General features: G+C 40.2%; 1 protein-coding gene across 5 annotated transcripts in view; it reads left to right on the forward strand.

Annotated features, from left to right (window-relative positions):
• Positions 1 to 23,542, forward strand: part of RARB (retinoic acid receptor beta) — a 191,745-nt gene that overhangs the window by 128,247 nt on the left and 39,956 nt on the right. For all 5 annotated transcript variants that reach the window (XM_054273238.1, XM_054273233.1, XM_054273234.1 and 2 more), the window contains one exon: positions 17,936 to 18,077. In XM_054273238.1, the coding sequence (XP_054129213.1) occupies positions 17,936 to 18,077 (142 nt within the window). The remainder of the gene's footprint in view (positions 1 to 17,935; positions 18,078 to 23,542) is intronic.

Below are 23,542 nucleotides of genomic sequence, written 5' to 3' on the forward strand. Positions count from 1 at the left end.
CATTATTAGTCATCATCTAATGCAAGGAACAGGTTTCTGTCCTCCAGGTTTTGGGTTGATGGCTGCCTTTGATTCATCAGGCTTTCTTTTTCCTGTCTTTCAGGGCTCTTTCCTTGCTGACTTTTAAATATCTCCTTAAAGGGCTCTTTATCCACTTTCTGATGCCATTCCCCAGGGTTCAGTTCTTTGGTTTTCTATTTAGAAAAGCATCGTTTACTGACCTCTTTTTGTGGTAGACCAATGGGGGATGTCATGGCAATATTCTGCTTATAACAGGTGTATTTTTAATTGAGAGCCTTCCAACCAGGAGCCCTTGGAGAGCTGTGGATGGTGACTATCACCTTGTGATGTTCAATTTGGGAAACACTGTGCTGTAAATTTTATCTTCCCTCAGCTGCCACCAACCCTTGGATAATTTACAAAGTACTCCTCTTTTGACTTCTCCCCTCCCATCTTTCCCTGGCGTGTCATCTTGCTCACCTCTCTGCTACCTTGGACACAGAGTTCATAAAGACAGAACTTTCCACTCTCTCTTTGTGTCGTCACCAACTATAATGTCAGTTCTTTCAGACATCCTGCCATGATGTCATCATTTCTGATCTGCAGTATTCTATTTTGCCCGATCATTTTTCCTCCAGAATCTGAGAATCTGGCTTCAGCTGTCTTAGCTGTCAAACCATTGCTGTGGTCATCTCACATGGGATTGGTGCCTTCTCCTGTCCTTCCTTCCTCTTTTCCTACTCACTGTCATCCTTGGTTCTTATTTTTCCAGGTACCTCAGAACAACCTCCTCACCTCCTTTGCCAAATACTTTAGTGACCTTGCTGTCTTATTCAGTGCTGGAGTCTTCAGTACTGTGCTGTAGTAGGAAGACTGTTCTGTGGCTTGTGTTGATATACAAATCATTTAAGGTTTTTAGAGGATGGAGTATTTCATAAAAGGCACTTGTCAACCACAGTGAGAATTTCAAAGTGGTTAAAAAAAACCCAAAAACATGCTTTTGTGTTTATTTCTGGGTTTTACACAAAACACAGAAGTGTGTGTGCATCATACCTGGTGATTGGCTTTCTGTATGTGTTTGAGTTTCAAAATCAAACTGATTTTCACAGTGTACTTGTATTTGGTAAGAAAAATTCCATAGACATTCTATCTTTTTGTGTGTAAAAACAGTACATTGATGATATTCAGCTTATTTACAACTTTTCCATTTTGTAAACTGCATGGCATCTCAGAGGTGGGTTTTGCAATCTACTTATGTTGCTTCATGACCTCAGTTACAGACTTCTAAGATTTTTCTCTTCCCCCCCATTCTCTGGGTGTTGCTAGACAGCACGGAAACAAATTCCATTGAAAATGAGCAATTTGGATTTATCCAGCTGGTTCAAGTGGTTATAGGGCTGACTGTCACCAAACGCTCAGCTCTTTGGTCCTGCCTTCAGTCCTTGTTGTAGCTGGGTTAGCAGGAAGGGGGGACTGCGAGTAGTGGGCTGGATTCCCCACACAATGCCATCATTGTGTGGGTGAGGAGGAGAAGCTGGTGTTCTGGCAGCTTCAGCTGTCTCTGAAAGCCTTGTCTCTTGTTCTGGGCATTTAAAAGACAGCATTCCTCTGCTGACAGTCCTGCCCGGATTACTGGCTTGAATTCGGTGGGCAGCAGAGATGCCTAGAGCACTTTCATGGGAGAAGACAGCGCAGCATATAAGAGGGTAGGTTTACGGTCCAGCAGTTTTGTCTGAATGATGAAGATGCCTCTCTGCCTGTTATTGATGCTAACAGACAAAAATGTAGATAAATCTGCTTCAATACTGAGTGATCCCAAGTTGGCCTTTGTCATAAAATAAGGATAGCTTTCCTTCCATCAGAGTTTTCATATAGAATCACATCTAATGTGGGATCATTAAATTAAAAGGGTAGCCACATTTAATACATTTTCAAGGGTCTTCAGCTCTGAAAATATGTCTGTTTGTTTGACATATTCCTGACTCAAATATATATTTTTATTATGGAAAAGACTTGAAGCAGTATGGAAAAATAGGCTTTGGTATAAACCTTGACATTCAGGTCTGTAATTTTGTAGGACTGACTCCCCAGAAAAGGCAAAATACACACAAGGGAAAAAAATTAGAGAAAATTAAAATATTTTTGCTTCATTCAAATTTGTTGTTAAACTTCAGAGGTTAAGCTTAGGAGAAAAGCTGTCATTTTGTTACAGTTTTAACTTAATTACTTACAGATGCAGTGCGAGGCAGTCCCACCACTCAACTTGAGGCCCAAAATTACTTGCCTAACTTTGAAGGCTGGGCTTTCTGCAGTCTATTAAGAGAGAGAGAGAAGCTCTTCTGATTGCTGCTGCAAAGCATCTAAACCAGATCTACTCTGGATCACCCCTTAGAACAGCCTGTCCCCATGAGTCTTTGGGTTAGGTGCCCAATGTGTTAATGTTCTCTGATATGATGTTCCCTATGATTATGTCCCTCTGGACACTGAGGAGCTTGGGGTTTTCCTGTTGCAGGCCGTGAATCCTTGATCAGCATTGGTACAACAACTGGTTTACAAAATGCTACACAGAGTGAGAGAGAGGGAGGAACTGGCTTTCATTTTATTTGTTTGTTTGAAATTTGATGGCAAGAATGTTATTTCCACCCTAAATGATATCATGATTCTATGATATTATGCTTTGGTCTGCCAGAAATGTTGCTGAGAGAACCTAAAATATTTTATGGATTGTTATAAAAAAGTTCCCTTTATAGAACAGTGTCCTTTGGGACAGATGCCTTTTCCTTTTAATAATGTCTCTTACATCATGTGAGAACAGATTTGCATTTTCTTAGGCAGTTCTGGGATTGTGGAGGGATCTTAAGCAGCAGTTCTTTTTGATAACACCACTCTTGCACATGTTAGCTTCTAGCTATAATGTAATTATGTTTAAGCCTATATTTATGCCTCTTAACGGGGAATTAAGCATCCAGACATAGAATTTTCTCAGCTATTTAACAGTAAAAAATAAAAGCACACTTCATAAAGCTAGCTAACTAACATTCCACGTATTTATTTGGTTTTGTTTTCTCGGCATGTTTTAATCACCTACAACAAAAAAAAAAAAAAGAAAGAAATGTAAACTTGAAAATATATGTGCAGTATGATTTGTATTAGGGAAAGAAGTCACATTGTTTGCAGCAATGCAGTGGGAAAAGCTTCTGATTGTTCAAAGAAAAATACAGATCAGCTTGAATGATCAAGCTGCATTCGTCTCCATTTAGGCTGTGTTAGTGACAGTGCCAGCGGTAGAGATGCGTGCTGTCATCCATGCACAGCTATGAAAAATTCCTCAAATCACACAAAATTGCTCCTAGTTTCAGTTAAATCAACAATACTTTTTAGAAGGTGAAAAATGTATTTCGAAATACATTTCTGCATACTATTAATATAATCTGATCTTAAACTGTAAGCACTTTGTAGCATAGCAACATTCCAAGCCATTCATTTGTAGAAAGCAGTGCCATATGCAGAAAGGCACTAAATGAGTTGCAACTGCTTTAAATGTAGTACTGAAACCCTGGAAATTTTATTCATTTTGTGCTATCAGAGAAGACCTGATTGTTTTAATGCCATCCTTGAAATTTTATCTTTTCAAATAACAAACCCAGGAAGTTCAGGTGCTCCGTGAAAAAGGGGGTATCTCTTTCAGTAAATTCTTAATTCTTTTTTGCTTTGCTTTTGTTTGTTTGTTTGAAAGATAAAACTTTTGACAGATCTTGAATTCATTTTAAAAGATGGGAAGCATGTATTAGTTGGGAGCACTCTGAGACAAACAAACATGATGAAATACATGGGATCAGGACCAAAAAAAATTTTTTGCCAGGTTTATTAAAATCTTTGTCTGGGTTGTGTGAATGCCATAAATGAAGAAATAAAATTACTTGCTCACCATAACAGGTAGCAAAAATGTAGATTGTGTTGTGTGCCAAATATGCTTTCCAGTTCTTTGGACCCAGGTTTTGGGTTATAGCTCAGCTGCTCCCCTGTGCTGGGTTCTGGAGCAGGGATGGACGAAGAACAGCAGTGTCTCCATGAGGGTACTGCACCTACATCCACAGCTAATCTTCCTCTTACTCTGCCCCTTGTCATAAACCAGGGGTTCATCTTAATTTGTGAGAATAGTAGTTTTTTGCTAATTACTGTAATTTTTTTCTGGCAACCATGCTGATGCTATAAAAGCACAGAGATTAGCCCAAACTGACTTTCTAACTGTGCTAACCCTGCTGCTCCACTCATTTGTGAGCATAAGGGCTGATGTCCTGTGGAAACAGGAACTGGAAAGTACTCTCTTATTTTCCATGAACTGTCACATAACAATGTGTAATTGTTTGGCTTAAATCTTGCACTCCATTCTCTTATAAAATTCCTGATACCATCAGTGAAGGCTCTCTCAAAAAAGAACAGCAATGTCTGACTCTTGATCTCTGGTGTGCTGGTGACCAGCCACGTTTTGGGGCACAGCTTTGCCATGATGTGTACCTGGAAGGTTTCTGGTAGCAAGTGGTGTTCCTCCTGCAGGCAGTCATCTCCTATGGACAGTTTGGGTACAACTGTCCCATTTCAGAGGCCAGGAGGAGATATCTAAGGCAGATGTGGACTTTCCCATTGAATGCCAGCAAGCCATAGTGCCCATGACTGTTTGCAAGAGCATTTCCTTACATAAATGTAGCCTTCATGCCTGCTGACCTTGCAGGCATGCAAAGACCAAATATCTTTTCAGAGTCTTTGGCCACTAACTAGTCCATAACAATTAAATTTTTTTGTGGTTGTTGTTATTAATAAACTAAAATTGTTGAGTCTTACTCTTTTGGCAGTGTCTATGCCTTTCCCTATCTGGGAATACACACTGTAAAAAGAAGAAACTCAAATCTATATGTGTATGGACATGTTGTTGCTGGAATTGAATCATAATTTCTCTCACCACAGTGGATGGTAAAGAGTCCTTATAGATGTAGTTGTCACATTTCCATCCAGCTTTCACCTGCCCATAGCTGATATGGCTTATTAGCAAATGGCTGAGGGAGCTCTGGCTCACACTGGATCAGTGAAGTGTGTGTGGTTTACAACACCTTCAGAAGAATTAAGTACATTATATCCACGTGTAAAAGTGCTGTCTGTGCAAATCACAGTGTGAGGTACAACCAGAGATGCCAGAAGCAGGTGGGCTGCAATTCAGGCTAGCACACTTGCCCGCTGAGAAGTCCCCTGGTTTGCATGCAGGGAACGTGGAGTGTGTTTTTATTTTCCTGTCACTAGGTTCTAATGGGTTTTACTTTTTCAATTTTCTTCACTAGAAAGAAGGAAAAACCTTTTATTTTGTTCTCATCTTGTCAATCAATTTCATACCTCCCTGTTAGTTTAAGGACCACATGTGGCCTTTAATTATAGTTGTAGAGTACAGGCTGTTCTGTGCACACTCCACAAATTGTACAAGTGCAGGAAAAAATGCAGCTTTCCACCATATTTAACACCATATTTTGTAATATGATATTTAAAAGTATTGTTTGCAGATGTAAACCAGCAAAGAAGAAAATAGGGATATCAGAGTAAACATCTCAGAAATGAAATACTGTGAGATTTTCTGATAACAGTACTCGCCTATTTTTTTATACTATGCCATATTTATGCAATTACAATGTACAAATGTAGCTTTCATTTTCTAACTCTAGAACTTTAAAAAAAATCTGATTAATGAGAAGTTGATAGAGAATGATATACAATTGATTTGTTGAATGTAGATTTAGGATAGCTTGCTGCACCCCATAAGAAAGTGCACTGTTTTTCCTGTTGGAAAAAAGAATAGAATAGTTTGCCAAGTGTAGTTGTGGCTGAGTGTGATTTTGGTGCTGGTGAGATGGTTGAGGTCACTGCTGGTCTTGCTCTAGGCATCTTTTGAAATTGTAGTTTGATTTTTTTCTTAGCAAGTACTTAAAGACTTTCTGATTGGCACGTCTTAGAGAAGTAAATCCAAAATTAAGGGGTTTCATAATGGGAGAAAATGGAACAAATCATTATCTAATTCTGTTCACACTTATTTATTAGTAAATATTCAGGTGCTCTTTGTTTGCTACAATTTTGGAATTTACTTTGAATTATACACCTATCTATATTTCCTGGTTATTGTGAACCATCACCCAGTTTGTAAATGGTCAGCTTCCCAATTCTCAGAAATACTTTGGCCTTGGAAAGTCGCCTTCCATCACCATCTGCACTTGCAGACTGACCTGATAATGGAAACAGAGGTTCTTTCTAATCCCAAATGAAGTGTTCCTTTGAGAAAATTTCCTAGAGGGGTGTTTGCTTTAGATTCTTCTGGAAATGGAGTGCAATTGAATTTGCACCATGTATCCCAGAGCTGGTCTTCAGATTTGTGGAGCTGGTCTTTGTCTGTGCTGTAGCAGAAAAGACAACTGGATGTAATTTTCCAAGATTCAGTATTTCCAATGAAGTCAGCTTTAGAGATTCTTTATCCAATTTGTTTATTATATACATTCTTCTTTTTCTTCACCCTGTAAAACAAAAGAAATGTCTTACTAAAAAAAAAAAATCTTTCACTTTTGAGTACCCATTCAAAAGAGCAGAAAATGACAAAACTGCGGTTACAGCCTATCTTTCTTTCTTTGTATCTAGATTGTACTGTAGTCTTGAGATATGGGTACCTTTTCTCCTGAGAATCATGTAAATTATATACATGTTGTATCCTTTTTCCTAATTATTCTTATTAACGGTCCACAGGCTTGGAGCCCTGTGCACTTGTGATAAATATATATGCAAATTCATTCTGGTTATTTCAGAGGAATTTTCCATATACAGGGGACACCTCTAGGACACCTGTGCATCTCAGTACCCCCGTTATGAAAACTTGTAATGTTAAAGAGGTCATGCACCCAATTCTGTAATTGTTATTTTTGGTATGTTGGCATAGAAACTGTTAAAGTGGTGTGCTGCTGCAGCTGGTTTGCCAAATATTCAGAGCCTCTACACATAAATTGTTCTTCCTTTTGATAATAAGCAGGAGCCCCCACAATTTCCACAACTCAACTCAGGAGACAGCTGAGAAGGAGAAAAACATTTTTGTATATAAATTCCCTTATGATTTCATGTGGCCATGCTTAAAATTTCTCATTTAATAAATTTCAGTGGGAAAAGTTACTATGCAATAAAAAGCGGATCATAGTACAGTATTTTAGAGGGGAAAAGTATATTGTTTCTGGATCCCCTGTCTAGAATAATGGGTGCATAAATTATAAGGTGAGACACAGTTACAAGTAGTGCCAAAAATGTAGATTTGGTTGGCTGTAAATGCAGTCAGTGATTTCACTCCAGCTATTCAGCTGCAGGAGGGGAGAGCCAGCAGCCCCCAGCCAGTGCACGTGAGCAGGGTCTGCCATTGCCTGGTGTCAGGCAAACTGATCAAATGCTTATGAAGCAAGTTTGTTCTCATTTTAGAGTCTCTTTAAAAGCGACAATTTAATGGGACCCATTACTGTCAGCTGTGGCCAGTTCCCTCTCCCTCCTCCCAGGCGCTTAACAGGGAAAGCAGAGATTTATAGCTGTGGTGTAACCACTCCAATGGGCTACTGTTCACTCCTCCTGCAAGTCCTCGCTGGCTGCTCTCCAGATGAATCTTCCAAACAGGAGAGAGGTCTTCCCTGTCTCTGGAGTGCTTGCCTTGCTTGGAACCCTGCACACCTGTGATAAATATATATGCAAATTATTAGGTCCTCATTTCAGTGTTTGCCGTGATCCTTACATGCTTTCTGCTGGTCCAAAACAGTGGCAGTGCTCCAGATTTAGCAATATTTAAGCAGAGCGTATAAGAGAGAGAGCTCTGCAACCCATCATTTTTTTTAATGAATGAGCACAACCATTTTTTTTTTTACTTTTTTTTCTTCTTTTTTTTTTTTTTTTTTTGATCAGAGGATCAAGGCATTTCAGAGATGCTGCTGCAAATGATCTTGCCCAGTCCCCATTTGTCGACACTAATGCACAGTGGTTGTTACATGTACAGAAACAAAAGTGAAAACTACATATTTTTTATTTAAAGGAAAGAAAAGGGAGTGTTAGGTGAACAGATGTAAGCACAGCATCCAGGAACCAAATGGATGAACTAACTAAAACAATCTTTCATCTCACCCTAAATCCATGTGATTTTCGTAAACTGAAAGAATGATCGTCTTGTGATTCTGTGAGCTCTGTGCTTGAATCTGGCCATTGATTGAAGTCTGGCAGGGGAGGGAGAAAACAGGAAAACATCTTGCTAAGATTTTCCTGTGTTAGATTAATCAGCTTCAGTTCATTCACTCATCTCTGAAAGGTCATGTTTTCTCATCATCAAAGTTGCCCAGTCTGAGACTCTCCCTTGATTCCCTACAGCTTGGCTGAATAGATCCACTGCCTTAGTCCTGCGATGCTTTTGCAGCATCTCACTGTGATTTGTGTTGGGGTTTGCAACAAGATGCATCTCTCTGCTTGGTGTTACCCTAAAAGTCTTTATTGCTTGGAGGAACTAGTCAGTTGATTCCTCTGTCTCTGCAGTTGCTAATCCCTTGCACTGGCACAGACTGCATCTCATCCACCTTTCTCAGCCTGCTTTCCCATGTTGTCCAGACCATTTTTACCGTGGGTGCTCTGACTGTGTATGGAAACTGGGCAGGGGGATATGGCCACTATCTCACTCTTAGAAATGGTGGGTTTTCCAAGCTGGTCCAGCTCCAAATCATCCCTCTGCTGTCGCCTTTGGTAATGAGTTTCAGCTGCAGTGTGGAAAGGTAATTTTCCTTGACTACTGCCAGTACTAGAGAGCCAGACTTGCATATTTCTGGGTGTTTACTTGAACTCTGTTTTCTAGTCTCCAGGCATCCAAGTTTCACTAAACTCTAGGCTTTAGAGGATTTTAGTGGATAGTTGGATATTAGCAGAGTTTCTTTGTTGCTGAACACAGGGGAATGAGAGTGCAGCATAAAGGAGTAAGTACAAGATATTACTTGCCAGATTTCAAGAGATCTGGTGCAACATATTTGTTTAGATGTCAACTGTCAAAACTAAGAGCAAAAAAAAAATTATGGGGAGATAGTGAACGTGTGTTGATGAGTCATTCAGATAGATGCCTAAAAACTGTACCAGGAAGCATAATGCTCAAGACATCTGGTTTATTTTGGCATGTTTATGTCCAAGTTATTTCATCTGAGTATTTTTTAGTTGCTTTCTGCATTGTTTTCATATGTCACTTCATCCCTCCTCAGAAACTTCTTTGCTGCGCCTCGGGCATGTTTTAAAACTCCTCCCAGGTCAGACAAAGAGAATAGAAACATGCTGGGTGTTGGAGGTAAGCAGGGGCCAGCTCTTTGCCAGCACCCACAGGCACCCACCCAGCCAGCCAGGCTCAGGCTGGGCTGCTGCACTGGCTCCAGGTCAGCTGGGGCGCGAGCAGGGAACAGCTGGCTGTGCACACAAACTGTGCAGATCTCTGCTAGCGTGAGGGGAATTGCGCCTCAGCCAGCTTGCAGGCATATATAAATATTTGTGGCATAGTTTGCATTATTATTTCAGCTGAGCTCTAAACATTCGGTTGCTGATAGCAGGAAAGAAAGCAGTGCTGCTATAAATTTCAGATGGTGCAGAAGTGCAGGGATTTTTGTATCGGCTGACAATTAAATAAAGTCCCTGTGCCTCTTTTGATAAATAACTCTGCTGCCAAATATGTGCGGGAACTCTGCAAGCCTTTGTGGGGAAGGCTGGGAGGGGAAAAGGAGGAGGACACAAAGCCTGCCTGTGCAGGGAATTTCCTTGGAGCACACACACACACACCTTCTTTCTCCCGTGTAGGGTTGTGTTTGAGCTTGCCCTTTCCTCTTCAGGTTTCCATCTCTGCCAAGCAGCTAAATGGAGAGGTTAATTTGAGAGACTGCTACAAGTAATTGCAGCATGGTAATTGCATCGCTAACATGAGTCTTTTCCTTGTCCTGCCTGTTGCAGGAATCTGCATGTCACTGCAGGGGCATAGCCTGGTGGAGATTTTTGTTTGTTTTTACTAGGAGGTCCACTACTTTGTCAGAGTAGCTGTTGTTTAATGTCTTTGCATTGTAGCTCTGTGCAAAAAAAAACAAAAACGACCAACCTATGTGTCTCCTAGTAAAATTGTGACATTGTCCATGGAGGACAGAGTCCCCCGCTCCAGCCATCCAAAAACCCAGTGGATAAAAAACAAAGACACAAATTATGATTGTAAGCCAAAATCCAGTCATACAATTGAGGGATAGGAATTTGAAAAGTCTTCTGTGATACCGTGCTTCCATGCAGGAGGGCAGCTACATAAATGGTTTGGAAAAGTGTCATTCTTTACGAAGAAATACTGCGCTTAATTAATTCTTGCTCCTGGGAGGTCAACCTGGGGCACTCATTATTGTCTTAATTGGTGGTATAAATCCTGAGGCACTGGAGGGGAAGAGAGGAAAAAAACGATGAGCAGTTAGCAACATACAGCCTTTTGGATTAGTGCTAGCCAGTTGTACAACCATCCTAGTGACATTTTATTGTTTTATTGGGTTATAGGTCTGATCCTTCACAAATTTGGTTAAAGGGAATTGATTTGCATAAACAAAAATATGAAACAACAGCAAAATGCAATAATTCATTCCCGGGTTCTCCATTAAACTGTGTGAAATAACTCAGAAAAGCACTTCTTTGATCTCCTGTTATTTGTATTAAATTATATTCATTACTCTTCCCATCTGGAGTTTCATAGCAGGCCAAAAATCATCCTACAGACACGACTGAGAGGAAGTTAACTGTAACTTTTTAATTATATACATTCCATCTCCTTTTTTTTCTTAATTTGAAAAAAGCAGATGGAAGCGCATACCAGCGCCTTCCTCTCTGTTTAAATCACTGAAGTGGAGAAGCAGAAAATCTCAGCCGTTCTTTCCCCTCACATATTGTTTCAAGGTGATGACTGTTCTGTCTGGAGACTTTGACATGTTTGCTAAAAAGGTCAGGAGTTCAGTGAAAATCGAAATTGTGGAAAAATACGTGCGTAGTCCTAGGGATGCCGTGGTACCCTCGCTGGAAGAATCTGGTTGTTGCAGATTTGCACTTGATGGAATACATCTCCTCTGTTTTATTGGTAGCTGCCTCTCTGCCAGCTGGCCAGCAGAAGTGTTTCAAACTCCCCAGAAAATGGGGGATGGTTTTATAGAATGATGGTTTATAGAATATTTTTTTACATTAAACCAAGGTTTGTGGAGTCAGAATATGTTTTGGCAAGGGGCACAATAAAAAATGGTAGTTTTTTCCAGCCTTCCCAGGGGCTAATGGCTAATTGGCATTACTAGCACCATGAACAGCTTTCTTCAAGCTCTGTCATCAGAATTTTGGGGTTTTTTGTTCTGTGAAGCCCATAAGACCATTTTCACCTTAGAAACTATTAGGATTTATCAAACATGGCTTGCTCTGTCTTTGTGGATGAATTTTTTTGTAGATGCAGATGAGTATCCCCATTGTGGTAGCTCAGAGAGGAACAACATGTTCCTCATCTGCTCATCCATGTCCTTTGGGCCCTTTTCTCTTTTTAAGAAACGAGAAACCCCGAGATATTTCGAACTTTTCAATTTGTGTAATAACAATGAAAAGATAATAGACCTTTTTTTTTCCCCATAGTGAATTGCTCTTAAGTCCAGAGGTCTGTATTTCCTATATGTAAGATGTGGGATGGCAGCTGCTTAATTTTAATGAACTTTGAGTTCTGTTGATTAAAAATAATGAAATTCACTGCCAAGCTGGTTTCAAGAGCAAATTTAGGTTTCTTTGGCCATAGAATCTTAGGGCTGCTCTTCATCTACAGAATAAATGGCTAGACAAGCAGAGGTGTGGATGGCAAGCTGGAAATACCAGCAATGACCAACAAAGCCAGAGCCCTTCCCAGGGCGGGCTGGTGCTGAGCTCCTCCGCCACTGGCTGGCATTTCTAGGTGCTCTCTACCAGCTATTGAAATTTGTTTTTGCAAAGACCTTCCTGTCCTGCCCTGACATACATCATCAGCACAATTTCCCTACTTTCTGGCAGTGAGCCCTCCTTTACTTATTGTTGTAGCTGCTTCCATTTTGTGCCAGCAGTGGTTTCCAGCCACAATGTCAGACAATTAATTTGTTTATTCTGCAAGCCGTGACTTCCAAAGTGTGATAGACAGTGCAGACATCCTGGAAAAATGCTGTGCAACTGGGAATAAGCTCATTTGAGCTTCCTTCCAGATAGCTGCTTTAGTAGTTTTCATTACTTGTGGGGTCTCCTGTTCTGGCTGCAGCCATTTTGCAGTGTGTTTTGTCTGTATGGTATCATTGAACAGCATATGCTGGGCTGTAGATCTTTTGTAAGCCTTTCTATGCAACTCCAGTTGCTGGTTTGCATGTAACCTAGGCCTCTCAGAGTAAATATTCCTGGTTAACAACTAAAAATTGCATGTCTCTGTCCCAGCTTGACTGTAGAGCCTGCCAGGATTTGGTGAGACAAGGGGTTTTTGCTCCCTGCTGCATCTAGTTGTTAAAAATACTGCAATCTACATTTAGTTCATGCATGTACCTGGGCAATTCCCTGGTCACAGAACAAAGCAGTTTTGTGCAGATCCCATCACTGAGAGATACCTTAAATGTTGATGCTCCAGAGAGAGCAGGAATGGGACCTTTACCTTCTCTAAATATATTTTACAGGGTTAGCAAGGACAGAGGGTAACTTAAATTATTAAAACAGAGAGATTGAAAAGAAGCCATATATCACAAACATTTCTTTAGTAAAAAGTGCACATATTTGCCCAGCCCCTATTTCACAAAAAAGCTAAGTGCAGAGGTCTCAGGTGTGTGGTGGGTTGGATTTTCTTTTCAACTGCTACTGGTATTTATCTTTCCTCTCAGAGCTCAGTCAGAGTTTATAAATGACTGATAAACTGTACCATGGAAAAGTCCTTCCTACTCTTTTGGGTTTTTTTAAGATAAAATAGCAATATGCTTCACTCAGAAGCTTATTTTGCAAATTTACCAAAGAATGGCCTCTAAATCTGCAGGAGTCATAGCTGGCTGCCCGTATTTGGAGGTAATCAAAGCTGAACCAGATGAACTGAGCAGGCTGTTCAAACAGATTGAGCTTGCAATGGCCCTTCTCTGCTGATTACCCTGTCCCTGGCTTGCAGTGCAAGTTTTCAGCTTGCAAGCCCACTATGCCTGCAAATAAGACTTGGCATGCCCTGTGCTGGCAAAATATTTTTAAGACGTTGTGATCAAATGATCCATCTCTTCATGCATGTGCATAACTTGAGCTCTAAATCATCTGCCCTGCCAAAATCAACTGGACAGAGAAGGAGAGGGAGGTGTATAGATTCCCTATCAAATATGTGAGGGGAGCAGTTCCTGCTAACAAATCCGTAAGACTTCATAAGTTGTGTTTAAACTTTGTCTTGAAGGCTCATCCTTAATGAAGTCCTTTGTGTTCAGATAGCCAGTGGCATAACAGCATTCAAAATATTACTGAAATAGTTAATATTCTCTGTGTGCACTCTGTTCTTTACTGAGCTCCCAAAGTTTGACTCATTCACAGGCAACTGCTGCAAGAGTAAGTGGTGAATGGGGTGAGGTGGTTTCTGCAGTGTTGAGTTGAGGTTGGATTGATTAAATAGATTATTTATTTCTATGCAATAGACCTAGGAAACCAGGTTTGTTTGCTGCTTGATACATACGGTTTCACATATCACTCTCTGCTTTCAGTGCAGCAGGTAAGATATCAACACAATTAAAAGTGAAAAATAATCTGTCTGCTCTGCCACTGGTGGATGCTCAGGGAACACACGCTGATACAATAGATTTCTGAATAATTTATACTCAGCGTTTTTTCCTTGCACTCGGTAAATGAGGATGCCTAATGTGGCATGGTCAGAGTGATACTCTATCTGTCATCCATTAAGATAACAAGATTGGTGGGCCTGGGAGGAACGTGGCATGATACACAGAAAAGATGAGATTAAAAATTGAAGTGTTGGTCTAAAATGTTCTCTGTAAAGGATGCTGATAAAAGCAGCTCAGAAAACCAGAATTAATTCAAAAGTGTGATTTCCACAAGCTTTGTCTTCTCTAAAATAAAAACACAAGATACATGTTCCTTTCAAAAGTTATGGATAAAAGGAATATCAGAGTAAATCACTGTTCCTGATAGGCCTTCAGTAGCTTCCGCTCCTTTAAATTCAACTACTTTGTAGGTGCTATCAAAAACAATTATGTATGACAGTAATGCTTTATGTCTCACAGAATGGAATTTTTTTTTATATTCATAAGTCTTTTTAAATTACAAAGAAAAAATCATTTGTGATTGTTTTTGGCACTGGAGTGTCTCATCTCGCATCACAGGGTGTTAATTTGGACGGGATGCTAAAATATTTGCATAAAAAATGGCTCATGTAAATATTCAGCCAAACAGATTCATTTTGAGGTGACTGAATTATCGTTGCTAGTATATTGTTTTCCAAGAGCCAATAGGTGCTAGAAGTTGATTAATTTACAAACAGTGGTGGTTTTCAGTCTCTGAAGTTTCTGACAACTTCTTAACATCAGGTCACATTTGGATTTTCTTGGTTTTTGAAGAAACTGTTGGGGTTGTGAGATCAGATGGGAGTCATTTGACAGAAAGCACTTGGAGGAAAACTTAGGCTTGCTTCTAACTTCAGTATTTTTATTGAAAAAGCCACAGTTATTATACCTGTGCTATTTGGAACCCAGCCTTGAAAGGGTTTAAATGTGCTTTTCTGTTTAACTGGGCAGCAAGCACCTGCTCTGCCATCTCTGTGTCCTGCACAGTTTTCTTTTGCTGCAGAGCTGCAGTCAGGATCCAAACCCCTGCAGGGGGAAAGACAGGACACTCTTTTTTCAGGAAGTATCTCTGAGTATGACCCTGCTTGCAGTGCCATCCATAACTTGTGGCTGCACCACACCAGGCTTCTGGTGTTGGGTGAGGAAACTGAGCCCCCAGTGCTGAGCAAATGGTGCTCCTCATCCACCAGTGCCTGAGCTCCTGTCCCAGTTTGGTTTGGGGTGCAAAGGTAATTATAATCTTAGTGCCTGTCCCAAGGAAAATGTAAAAATCGAATCTTTTTGATGATGCATTGCTTTATTGTATTTTAAAATTAGTTTGTCACAAATGTTACAAGGAATGGTATCCCTATGCTGACTTTGAGAAGAATACTGGTGAGTGGGCACTAATACATTGTTGAGAATAATGTTCTTAGCTTTGACCAGGACTACATTACACCTTTTTTTCACCTGAATATTTTGTGTAAACAAGTTCATTTTTATTTATGTTCCATGATTAAGTCCGGGAAGAAAATCAGATACAGGTCTTAAAAAGTAATTTGTCAAACAGCAGTCAAAGCTTCCACAGTTAGTATCCTCCTCTGTATCTTTCACTCTGTGGAGGACATTGCCTGGGGAGGTTAGGCTGATGAGGAAACTGTCTTCATTTCGACCCGGAGATCTGCTTTTTCCAAATTTGTTCTTCTTAAGCCTTTTTTATTAGCAATGAGTTCATGAATGCTTTATACTTGCTGTCTGCAGATGGATCACATTTTTCAGCTGCACTGTGTGGTCAAGTTTGTTTGGTAAGGACTTAGGCAGCCTCCTCTGCTTTCCTTCCTGATGGGCTGTAATTAAACCCTGGTTATAAGGATGCACACCCTGCAGCTATATATCAGAGCAACTGATCAGTAGGTGCCATCAGCTACTGGTTATATTTTGGTAGAGTACAGATACATTTGGAGAAGACTGTCTCTTCTTTTCCCAGTATGGGGTGACTTGTTCATTTGGGCCATTTTGTTTCTTGCCCTGTCAGGCTTGTGGTAGGAGAGTAATGCCATTGGTGGCTGTGGATGTTAAATCACCTGCAGCAGCACTGGATTAGGCTGGGTGGCTGCCATAGAAGTTAGCAGTTTTGGCTTATCCTGTGTCTTTCCAGCTAGAAAATGATGGCCAAGTAAGCTATAGAGAGACAGCACAGCTCACTTTTTCTGCCTGTTGAATTAAACCAAAATAGATGCCATAGGTGCCTCACTGTTGTTAGCCATATCAGCAATTACCCCAGAGCCAGGCATCACAGGGGAATATCAAATCAAGAAAGGAGTGAATATTGCCATAAATTTTCTTTTTGGCAAGTAAACAAATGTACATACAATTGCCATACTTGCCATTGCAACAATTGAAGCAGTGTTAGTGATCAGAAGTGTAGAACATGAAATAGCAATGTTTATTAATAACTTGAAAGGGTTTAATTATCCAAACAAATAGCTTTAAATTCTTTTTCTGGGTCCAGTAGCTTAAGGAAAAAATGTGGAGAGTTTTTATTTACCACTTTGATGGTAGTAATAAATATCTCCTAAATCAGAGGAGCTAACCTCAGGATGAGGCTTGCCTGTGCAAGAGCTGCAGAAAACTTTTGCCAGGGGTTACATGATTAAGGAGGCATTTTTCAGTTCTGAGTGAATCTGAGGTATTTTCATAACATTAGCACCTATAGCACGTTGGTTGTGCAAGGAATTTATGACCAGCCCTTGCTGCCTGCCCTACCACTCCCTGATCATATAGCCAGAAAGTCTCTCAGTCAGCTCTGAAGTTTTGTCTCTTGAGGGGAGTTTTGTCTCTTGAGCTGCACACGTGTCTTGGTGAGCACCTTGAGGAGAGCCAGTTTTATAGCTTCCCATGATTGCATCTTTAGACTAATGCATTGTAGGCACAGAGCTATCGTCTGCGGCATCAAGTTTACAGCTTCCCTGTAGGGTGTAAACATGTGGCTGGTTGAAGAGTTTTAACCTCTCAAGCCCTCCAACAAATATTAAATTGCAAACTATTTGTCCATAATGTTGTGATGTTGACTGAAATTTGACCCTGGTGCTTGCTGAAACCATTTTCAAAATCTGAGTGAGAAGGTTAAATAGTGCTGTCAAATTTCCAAATGTCTGTTGCAGAAATACTTTTCCTGAATATCTGTGGGTTGAGCTCTAAAATGCTTAAAGTAATCCTCTTTTTTTTTTCTTCATTATTACATGATATTATCTAAAGCTTAGGGTTTAGTGAAATTAACTTGGGCTTTGCCTTTTTTCTGTGCTACCTAACCTTACCATTTATGGCTAATTTTCTGTTTTTCACTTGTTGAAGGAGGGTTTCAGTTAAATGGTGTTCCTTAAGTACAAACCAGACCTCTAGGTTTCTTTAATTTCTGTTCAAGATCATTGTAATTACTTGATTATTTTCACAGCTGTATCTGAGTAAGAAAAAAGTGCTGTAATTGGCAACTTTTACAAGTTCACAACTCAATAACCTGATACTGGAACTCTTTCACCTGCAGAAGCCTCATTAATTGCTGTAGGAGTTTCAGCAGTTAAGAGACCTGGGTTTCAGATTATTTCTCTTTTGAGGTGCAGCCTTCAAACTAGAGAGTCTCTGCAGTAACAAAAATAGATGGGACCTTCAGGCTGAGTGAGTCTGTTTGTTATTGGATGAGTGTCTGACTTCCAAGTGGATCTGTTAGGAAGGCTGTTGTTTACCCAACTCATTACTTACATTCATAAGCTCAAACAATTTTTAGTTGAGCTTTTTTTGTAAAATCCAGAACTTCATTTCCTGAATGCTCTTACTAGTTCTAGCTTTGTTTATTTTGGCCTTAGGTTGCATCAGATAATTAGTTTTTATTTAGGAGATGAGTCTTATGTTGCAACAAACAGTACTAAATTATAGTAAGACTGAGTCTTTAAAGATGCCATATTCCAGCCATAACTTTGAATTAGTTTTGTTACTTTAAAGCAACATGCCTGTCTCTATGGTTTATGGAAAGCTCAGAAGCTTACTTGATTTTCTTTTTTTCTTGATTCCAGGGCTTTTTCCGCAGGAGTATCCAAAAGAACATGGTTTACACATGTCACAGAGATAAAAACTGTGTTATCAATAAAGTTACCAGAAATCGCTGCCAGTACTGCAGACTACAGAAGTGCTTTGAAGTGGGAATGTCCAAAGAATGTAAGTTGTCTCAGAAACAATTTATTGTTTGTCATATCCTACATGTATGTGGCAGTCCTAAGAGAAAAAAAAATTATTATGCAATTATGTGATTGAGTCCAGTATCTGCATTCATATGAGGAAAAGGAGTATGAATTTGGTACACAACTTTAGACTTGTATTTACAGACTTCTGAGTCCTTAACACTGCAGCCTAAAAGCTGTGTGTTTGTACTGCCTGGACCCTCTCTGAAAGGTGAAATGAGCTGGCAAATACTCTTCTCTAAACCTGCAAAACCAGTAAACCTGACTATGCAAAACACACCAAAACCCCAAAGGATTTTCCTCTCCCTCCCTTCTTTTGTAGAAATCTCTGGTTTGCCCTTTAAATTAACATTTTAAAATATTTATGTAGAAATATGTGATACTCTCTTTTTCCAGTTTATTGATATCCCCATCAAGTCTGAAAATATAGCTAAAAATGCCTTTTTCAGATCCCATGGGGTAATGCTTCTGAAACTTTCTCATTTTTGATTGGATTGATTGCAGTAGCAAAAAAGTCTCTGGTGTAGTGATCTGTTTGATTGTTGAGGGTTTTTACCTCTATCAGCGATGTTCCTGGTGTCAGTAGGTCAATACCAGTAATAACATCTACAGAAATTTGCAGTGTGTGCATAAGAGAGGAGGGAAAATTGCCCAACCAGTTCTTAACTTTAATTCACCCACAACAGTTTCTTGGAGAGAGTATAAGATCACAGAAAAAGAAAAAGAAAAATTGATGATGATGAGGCATTTATGTCTGAACTGTAATTTAAACTGGTTCTCATCCTCAGCATTTTACATCTCTGAATTGTGTGGGGCATCCCAGTAGTTCCCTTTTCTGTACTTGGTCAGGAGCTGGAGGTCCTACAGTTGCATTTGTCCCTCCTCACTGTATGCCATTTCTCTCTCTCACCCCCTCCTCTCAGAGAAAGAGTGTTGAGAGGTGGAGAAAGAACCAGATACATCCTTTGGACCATTGTGCTGTGTTTCCAGCTCCTTTTCATGGAAATGTGAAAATCTGGTTATTGGAAAGTTTCAAGCTACTGAGGGAGGAGGTCTTAGGATTTCCATGAATTCACTGTCTGTGTTGGGTTTTCTCGTGTGCCTGAAGTGCACTTATCTGTACTTAGGTATACATCTGTTGGAGTGCAGACTATGATGGGAGTAAAGGAGAAGGCAGGCTAAAATGCAAAGATATGAGATTGAATGAGGAGGATTTTATTGATAGCTATTTCACTGCATATTAAGTGCACATGAAGCTGCTTTTTCTTTTTATAAAAACAGTATGATGTAGTTTGGAAGAGAAGAACAAGCACTTTTCTCACCTGAGGGTCTTGAGTTCCTAAGGACTTTATTGCTGACGTGAAATAGTAATCTTATTAAATGCTGTAACGTCACATCGGAGTAGGTTTTGGAAGTATCAGCAGTATTTCCAACATGTTAACCAAAGTTACTTTGGATAAACTAGAAAGACTTACTGCCTTTTAGGTGATGGATTGTTTTTTCCCATAGGGTAGCTGGAGCTTTGCCAGCAGGAATTAAGATTTTGCTCTGACTGTTTTCTGGGATGAACTAAGTGAAATTGCCCTTTGGCAGTTGCCTTTATCTCAAAATTCTACAGGCACTGAAAGGGGGATAACAGGTTGGAGGGGGAACAGAGAATCCTGGAGAAAAGTGAGGGATGTCCTCTGGCTGCATTTCTGTAGAAGGCATTTGCAAGGGAACAGAGAAATTATTTTAAATGTCATCAGTTTGAATGCAGTGTGTCTTGTCTTCTGGGTTTAAGAACTAAGTCTGAAGTGATTCTGTGTTATCCCTTCATAAACAGGAGCTTTTCATCTCTTAAGAGATTTGAGAAACTATTTTCTTATCTGACCTTCTTTCATACATATCTCTAGGTTTTAACTCCATTTCTTTAGAAGTTTATGTAAACAAAGGCACATCTGTCATTCAGCTTTTTCTTACCAGATAGAGGTTTTTCTTTTTCCCCCAGTGCATTATTCACATTTTATTTTTTTGTCTTCTTACGGTTCTGTTATCTTGTAATGTGAAAGCCATGAACAAAGGACAGAAAAAAGTATCAGAGAAATCTCACAGGGAAACAAGCCTACAATGCTCAAACCAGTCCCAGTTGGGGAAAGTAATCATGATGGCACCTGCAGTTAGGAACTCCAAGGTCTGTTCCCAGGAGCTAAGGAGGAGTAGATACTGGTTTTCAGTATACAGAGTAATCTGTGCTTAAAAGCTGCAGTCCTGTGTTTATTTGTTCTGTCTTTAAAGGGCATGCAAAAGTACCTGCATATGAAGCTCCCTTTGAGCTTAATGAGTGTTCCTTACAAACATCAGAGGAGAGATGGGAACTGGGTGCATAGCCAGTGTGATAAGTAGAGGTTCAAGAATGGGGGTACAGTGTTTGAAAGAGAAGAGATACTGAGCATTTCTTGTATGCTTTTATCTTGTTTCAGAGAATGAAGTGAGATGATAAAGGAATGCAGCAAATTTGCATTTCTCTATAGGTTGTTTTGTTCCTGTAGGGGGAAAAAAGCTATCTTGGACCCCATTTTACTCCCCAGATCTGATCAAGAGGTCAATAACTACACTACCTCCAGGGCAGGACTGGAGCTATTTGCCTTGTGATAATATCTGCAAGACCTGCTGAAACTGGATCCCACTAGTATAGGGACCATCTTTCATTGTGTAGTCCCTGTTGCAAAAAGTTTGTGCTCCAGATAGTCAAGACAAAGAGTGTGAGGGGAAACGACTTAGTGATGACTGCCTTATCATCCTACAACAGGACAAAACACAGCTTGAAATAAAACCCTGCTGTCTTTAATCAGATACCCTTCCTTCAGAAACTCCAGAGCTTTGTCACTGAAACCTGAGCTGCAGCTCCCGATTCAGGGCCTGGAGCCAGTCCCTCCACCAGCACCGCATCAGGTTTGGGCATTGTTATATGGCTGTCCCACCTCAGCTCCTGGAGGAGTGCTTAGGGCAGTGTGGGTGCAGCTGAGGCTCTGGACCCCACTCCAAACCTCTTCTGTCCTTCGTAACCTCCCAGTCTGTTTGGTGTTCTGAATCACCACATCGAGACAAGCGGTGATCACGCAGGATTCTTTTCTTGCTGCTGCTGAAGTGAGAAGGCTACACAGGCTGACAGTGGCTCATTATGTGATGGAGAGCCTTAGGAAACTAACCTTTGCCCTTCTATTACGTGATCTCAAGGCTGCTGTTGAAGGCCCGTCCTCGATGTGACCCCAGGTGCCCGCCAGCAGCTCGCTGGTCCCTGGGTGCTCAGGAGCTGCCCAGGGGTCACACTCGGCGCTGCCTCCTGCAATTAGGGGAGCACGCAGGAGGCTGGGCAAAACTCACCCACAAGAATGGGCTCTTTCAAACAGGATGCTGCAGCAGTCACTTTGTAAGGTGAAGCCTGCTCATAAAGAGAGCCTAAACTGGATTTTTTTGTAGGGTATAAGAGGGAAGAAAATGGAGCTCCCTTCTGCTGCAGCTGCCCAGCTTAGCCCAGCAGCACTTCCACTTCCATCCTTTTTCATAAACTGTGTGGGCTGCAGGGACTGTCACTGTACTTGATGATCCTTGGGGTCCCCTCAGACACAACCCAACCCACGTACTAGGGTGTGATGCAGAGAAGCCCTCTCTATACTGGCATAAATCTTGTCTGCAGTGAGCTCTAATAGAGTGAAATTATGTTTGTAAAGGCCCAGAATTGTTCCAGATTACTTCAGTGCACTGAAGCAATGTTCAGATTTGCAAATCTGCTTACAATTAACCTCTCTGGAGGAAGGGAGGGAATGCAGGGAAATTATCATGAAGAGGAGAGAATCTGGTTTCTGTGCTCAGTATTTGTTGGGGATTTTTTTAACTTGCCCAGAAATGTCTGTTGCTCTTTGTCACAGACTTGAGTCTTATAATATTTAAATGTTCATGCTTCTTGGAACATGTGATTACATTCTGCTACGGAACAATAGAGTGAATGGATTTACTTATTTTCGTTCTAGTTGAAATTGGCAAGCAGGAAACATCAACTTGAGGAACTGTCATGTTTGTATTTTTTATTTCTCTTTAATTTTTTCAGTCTCTCTAATGAAGCATGATTCCATCCACAGTGAGTGGCTAAGTGGAGGGCTAGTCTGCATAGCTGCATTTGGGAAGTTCATGCAGATTTCACTGATGTCATTTTAAAGTAAACTAATTAGAATGCATGCAATCTTTATTTAGATGTTAGTCAGAACTGAACTGGGGTTGTTTTATTCTTTTTAGCCAGCAGGAAGCACTGGATTTAGGAATTGTTTCTGCTTTGCTACAGGCTAGATTTTTAACTGGATGCCTAAATACCACAGAGTGGCTGGGGGCTTTTTCAAAAATTCCAGAGTAGTTGCCTTGCCTGTTAACTTGCTTTCTCGAGAGGCAGGAGCTAAATATCAGAGTAGAAATCACAAACCCCTGAATTCTGTTCTGGGACTAATTCCTCTCTCTAAACCATACAAGCTGATTATTCTGTCTTTCCTATCTTGAGAGATGAAAATTACGTCTTTTCACAGGGGCTGGGAGACCTTGTATTGTGAGTGCTTTGAAAGTAGAAAGATGTAAACTGTGAAAATACCAATTAAATTAAGAATTGGAAAATATAGTTAGTGGGGAAGCTATGCCCAAACCATAGAGATCACATATTTTTAATTTTGCTTTTTAAGGACAGATTGTTTTGAAGATTTTTTTCAGTTGCTAATCAGATAGGAAATCTTGTAATTTCTTTTGTTTGGGTTGAAAATTTGGGAACTTTTAAAAGTTAATGCGAAACTCTCAATGTCACTAATGGGGAGATTGTTTTAAGATGACAGCAAAGCTAATGGGGAGGGGTCTTCCCTGCAATAAAAACCACAGTGCTCTAGTGTCAGCCTGTGCTCTGCCAGTGATAATGCACACTTTGTTATGCTGGGTGGCTGAAAATGATCTACATACAATTAAAATTCTCTTGTAGAGAACTGTGTTCTACTTGTTGTGCATTGTTTCCCATGGTTAAATAAACATCTCTTGCTTTTTTTATCTTCAAAAAAAGCGTAGATTTTTGTCTTCAAAGAAGCAGATCTGCTATCCTTTCTCCTTTTGGGGTCTGCTTCTTCTGTGTTTTAGCCTTTACCCCTGATTTTGCATAGCTTTCACTTGCCAGCTTTAATGTTTAAAGGAGCAACTTAGATTGAATGTTATTATCCATAATTTACTCTATGTTCTGTGAAGATGGTTATGTAATAGCAGTAATTGCATCAACTCACCTAATGAGCTTTCCCTCCAGTGCCATGTACAGCAGATTAATAGCCCATGAATTCATTTGCAGCTCGTTGTGTTTCAGAAAAGTATTTCAGGCAGCAATTAATAAACTGCTAAAGAAAATAACATAAAAAATGATTTTTTTTATTATGTTAACTCTCC

The sequence above is a fragment of the Melozone crissalis genome, unplaced genomic scaffold (genome assembly GCF_028551555.1).
Source record: "Melozone crissalis strain CALT ecotype California unplaced genomic scaffold, PUWL_Pcris_2 ptg000016l_1, whole genome shotgun sequence".
Lineage (NCBI taxonomy): Eukaryota > Metazoa > Chordata > Aves > Passeriformes > Passerellidae > Melozone > Melozone crissalis.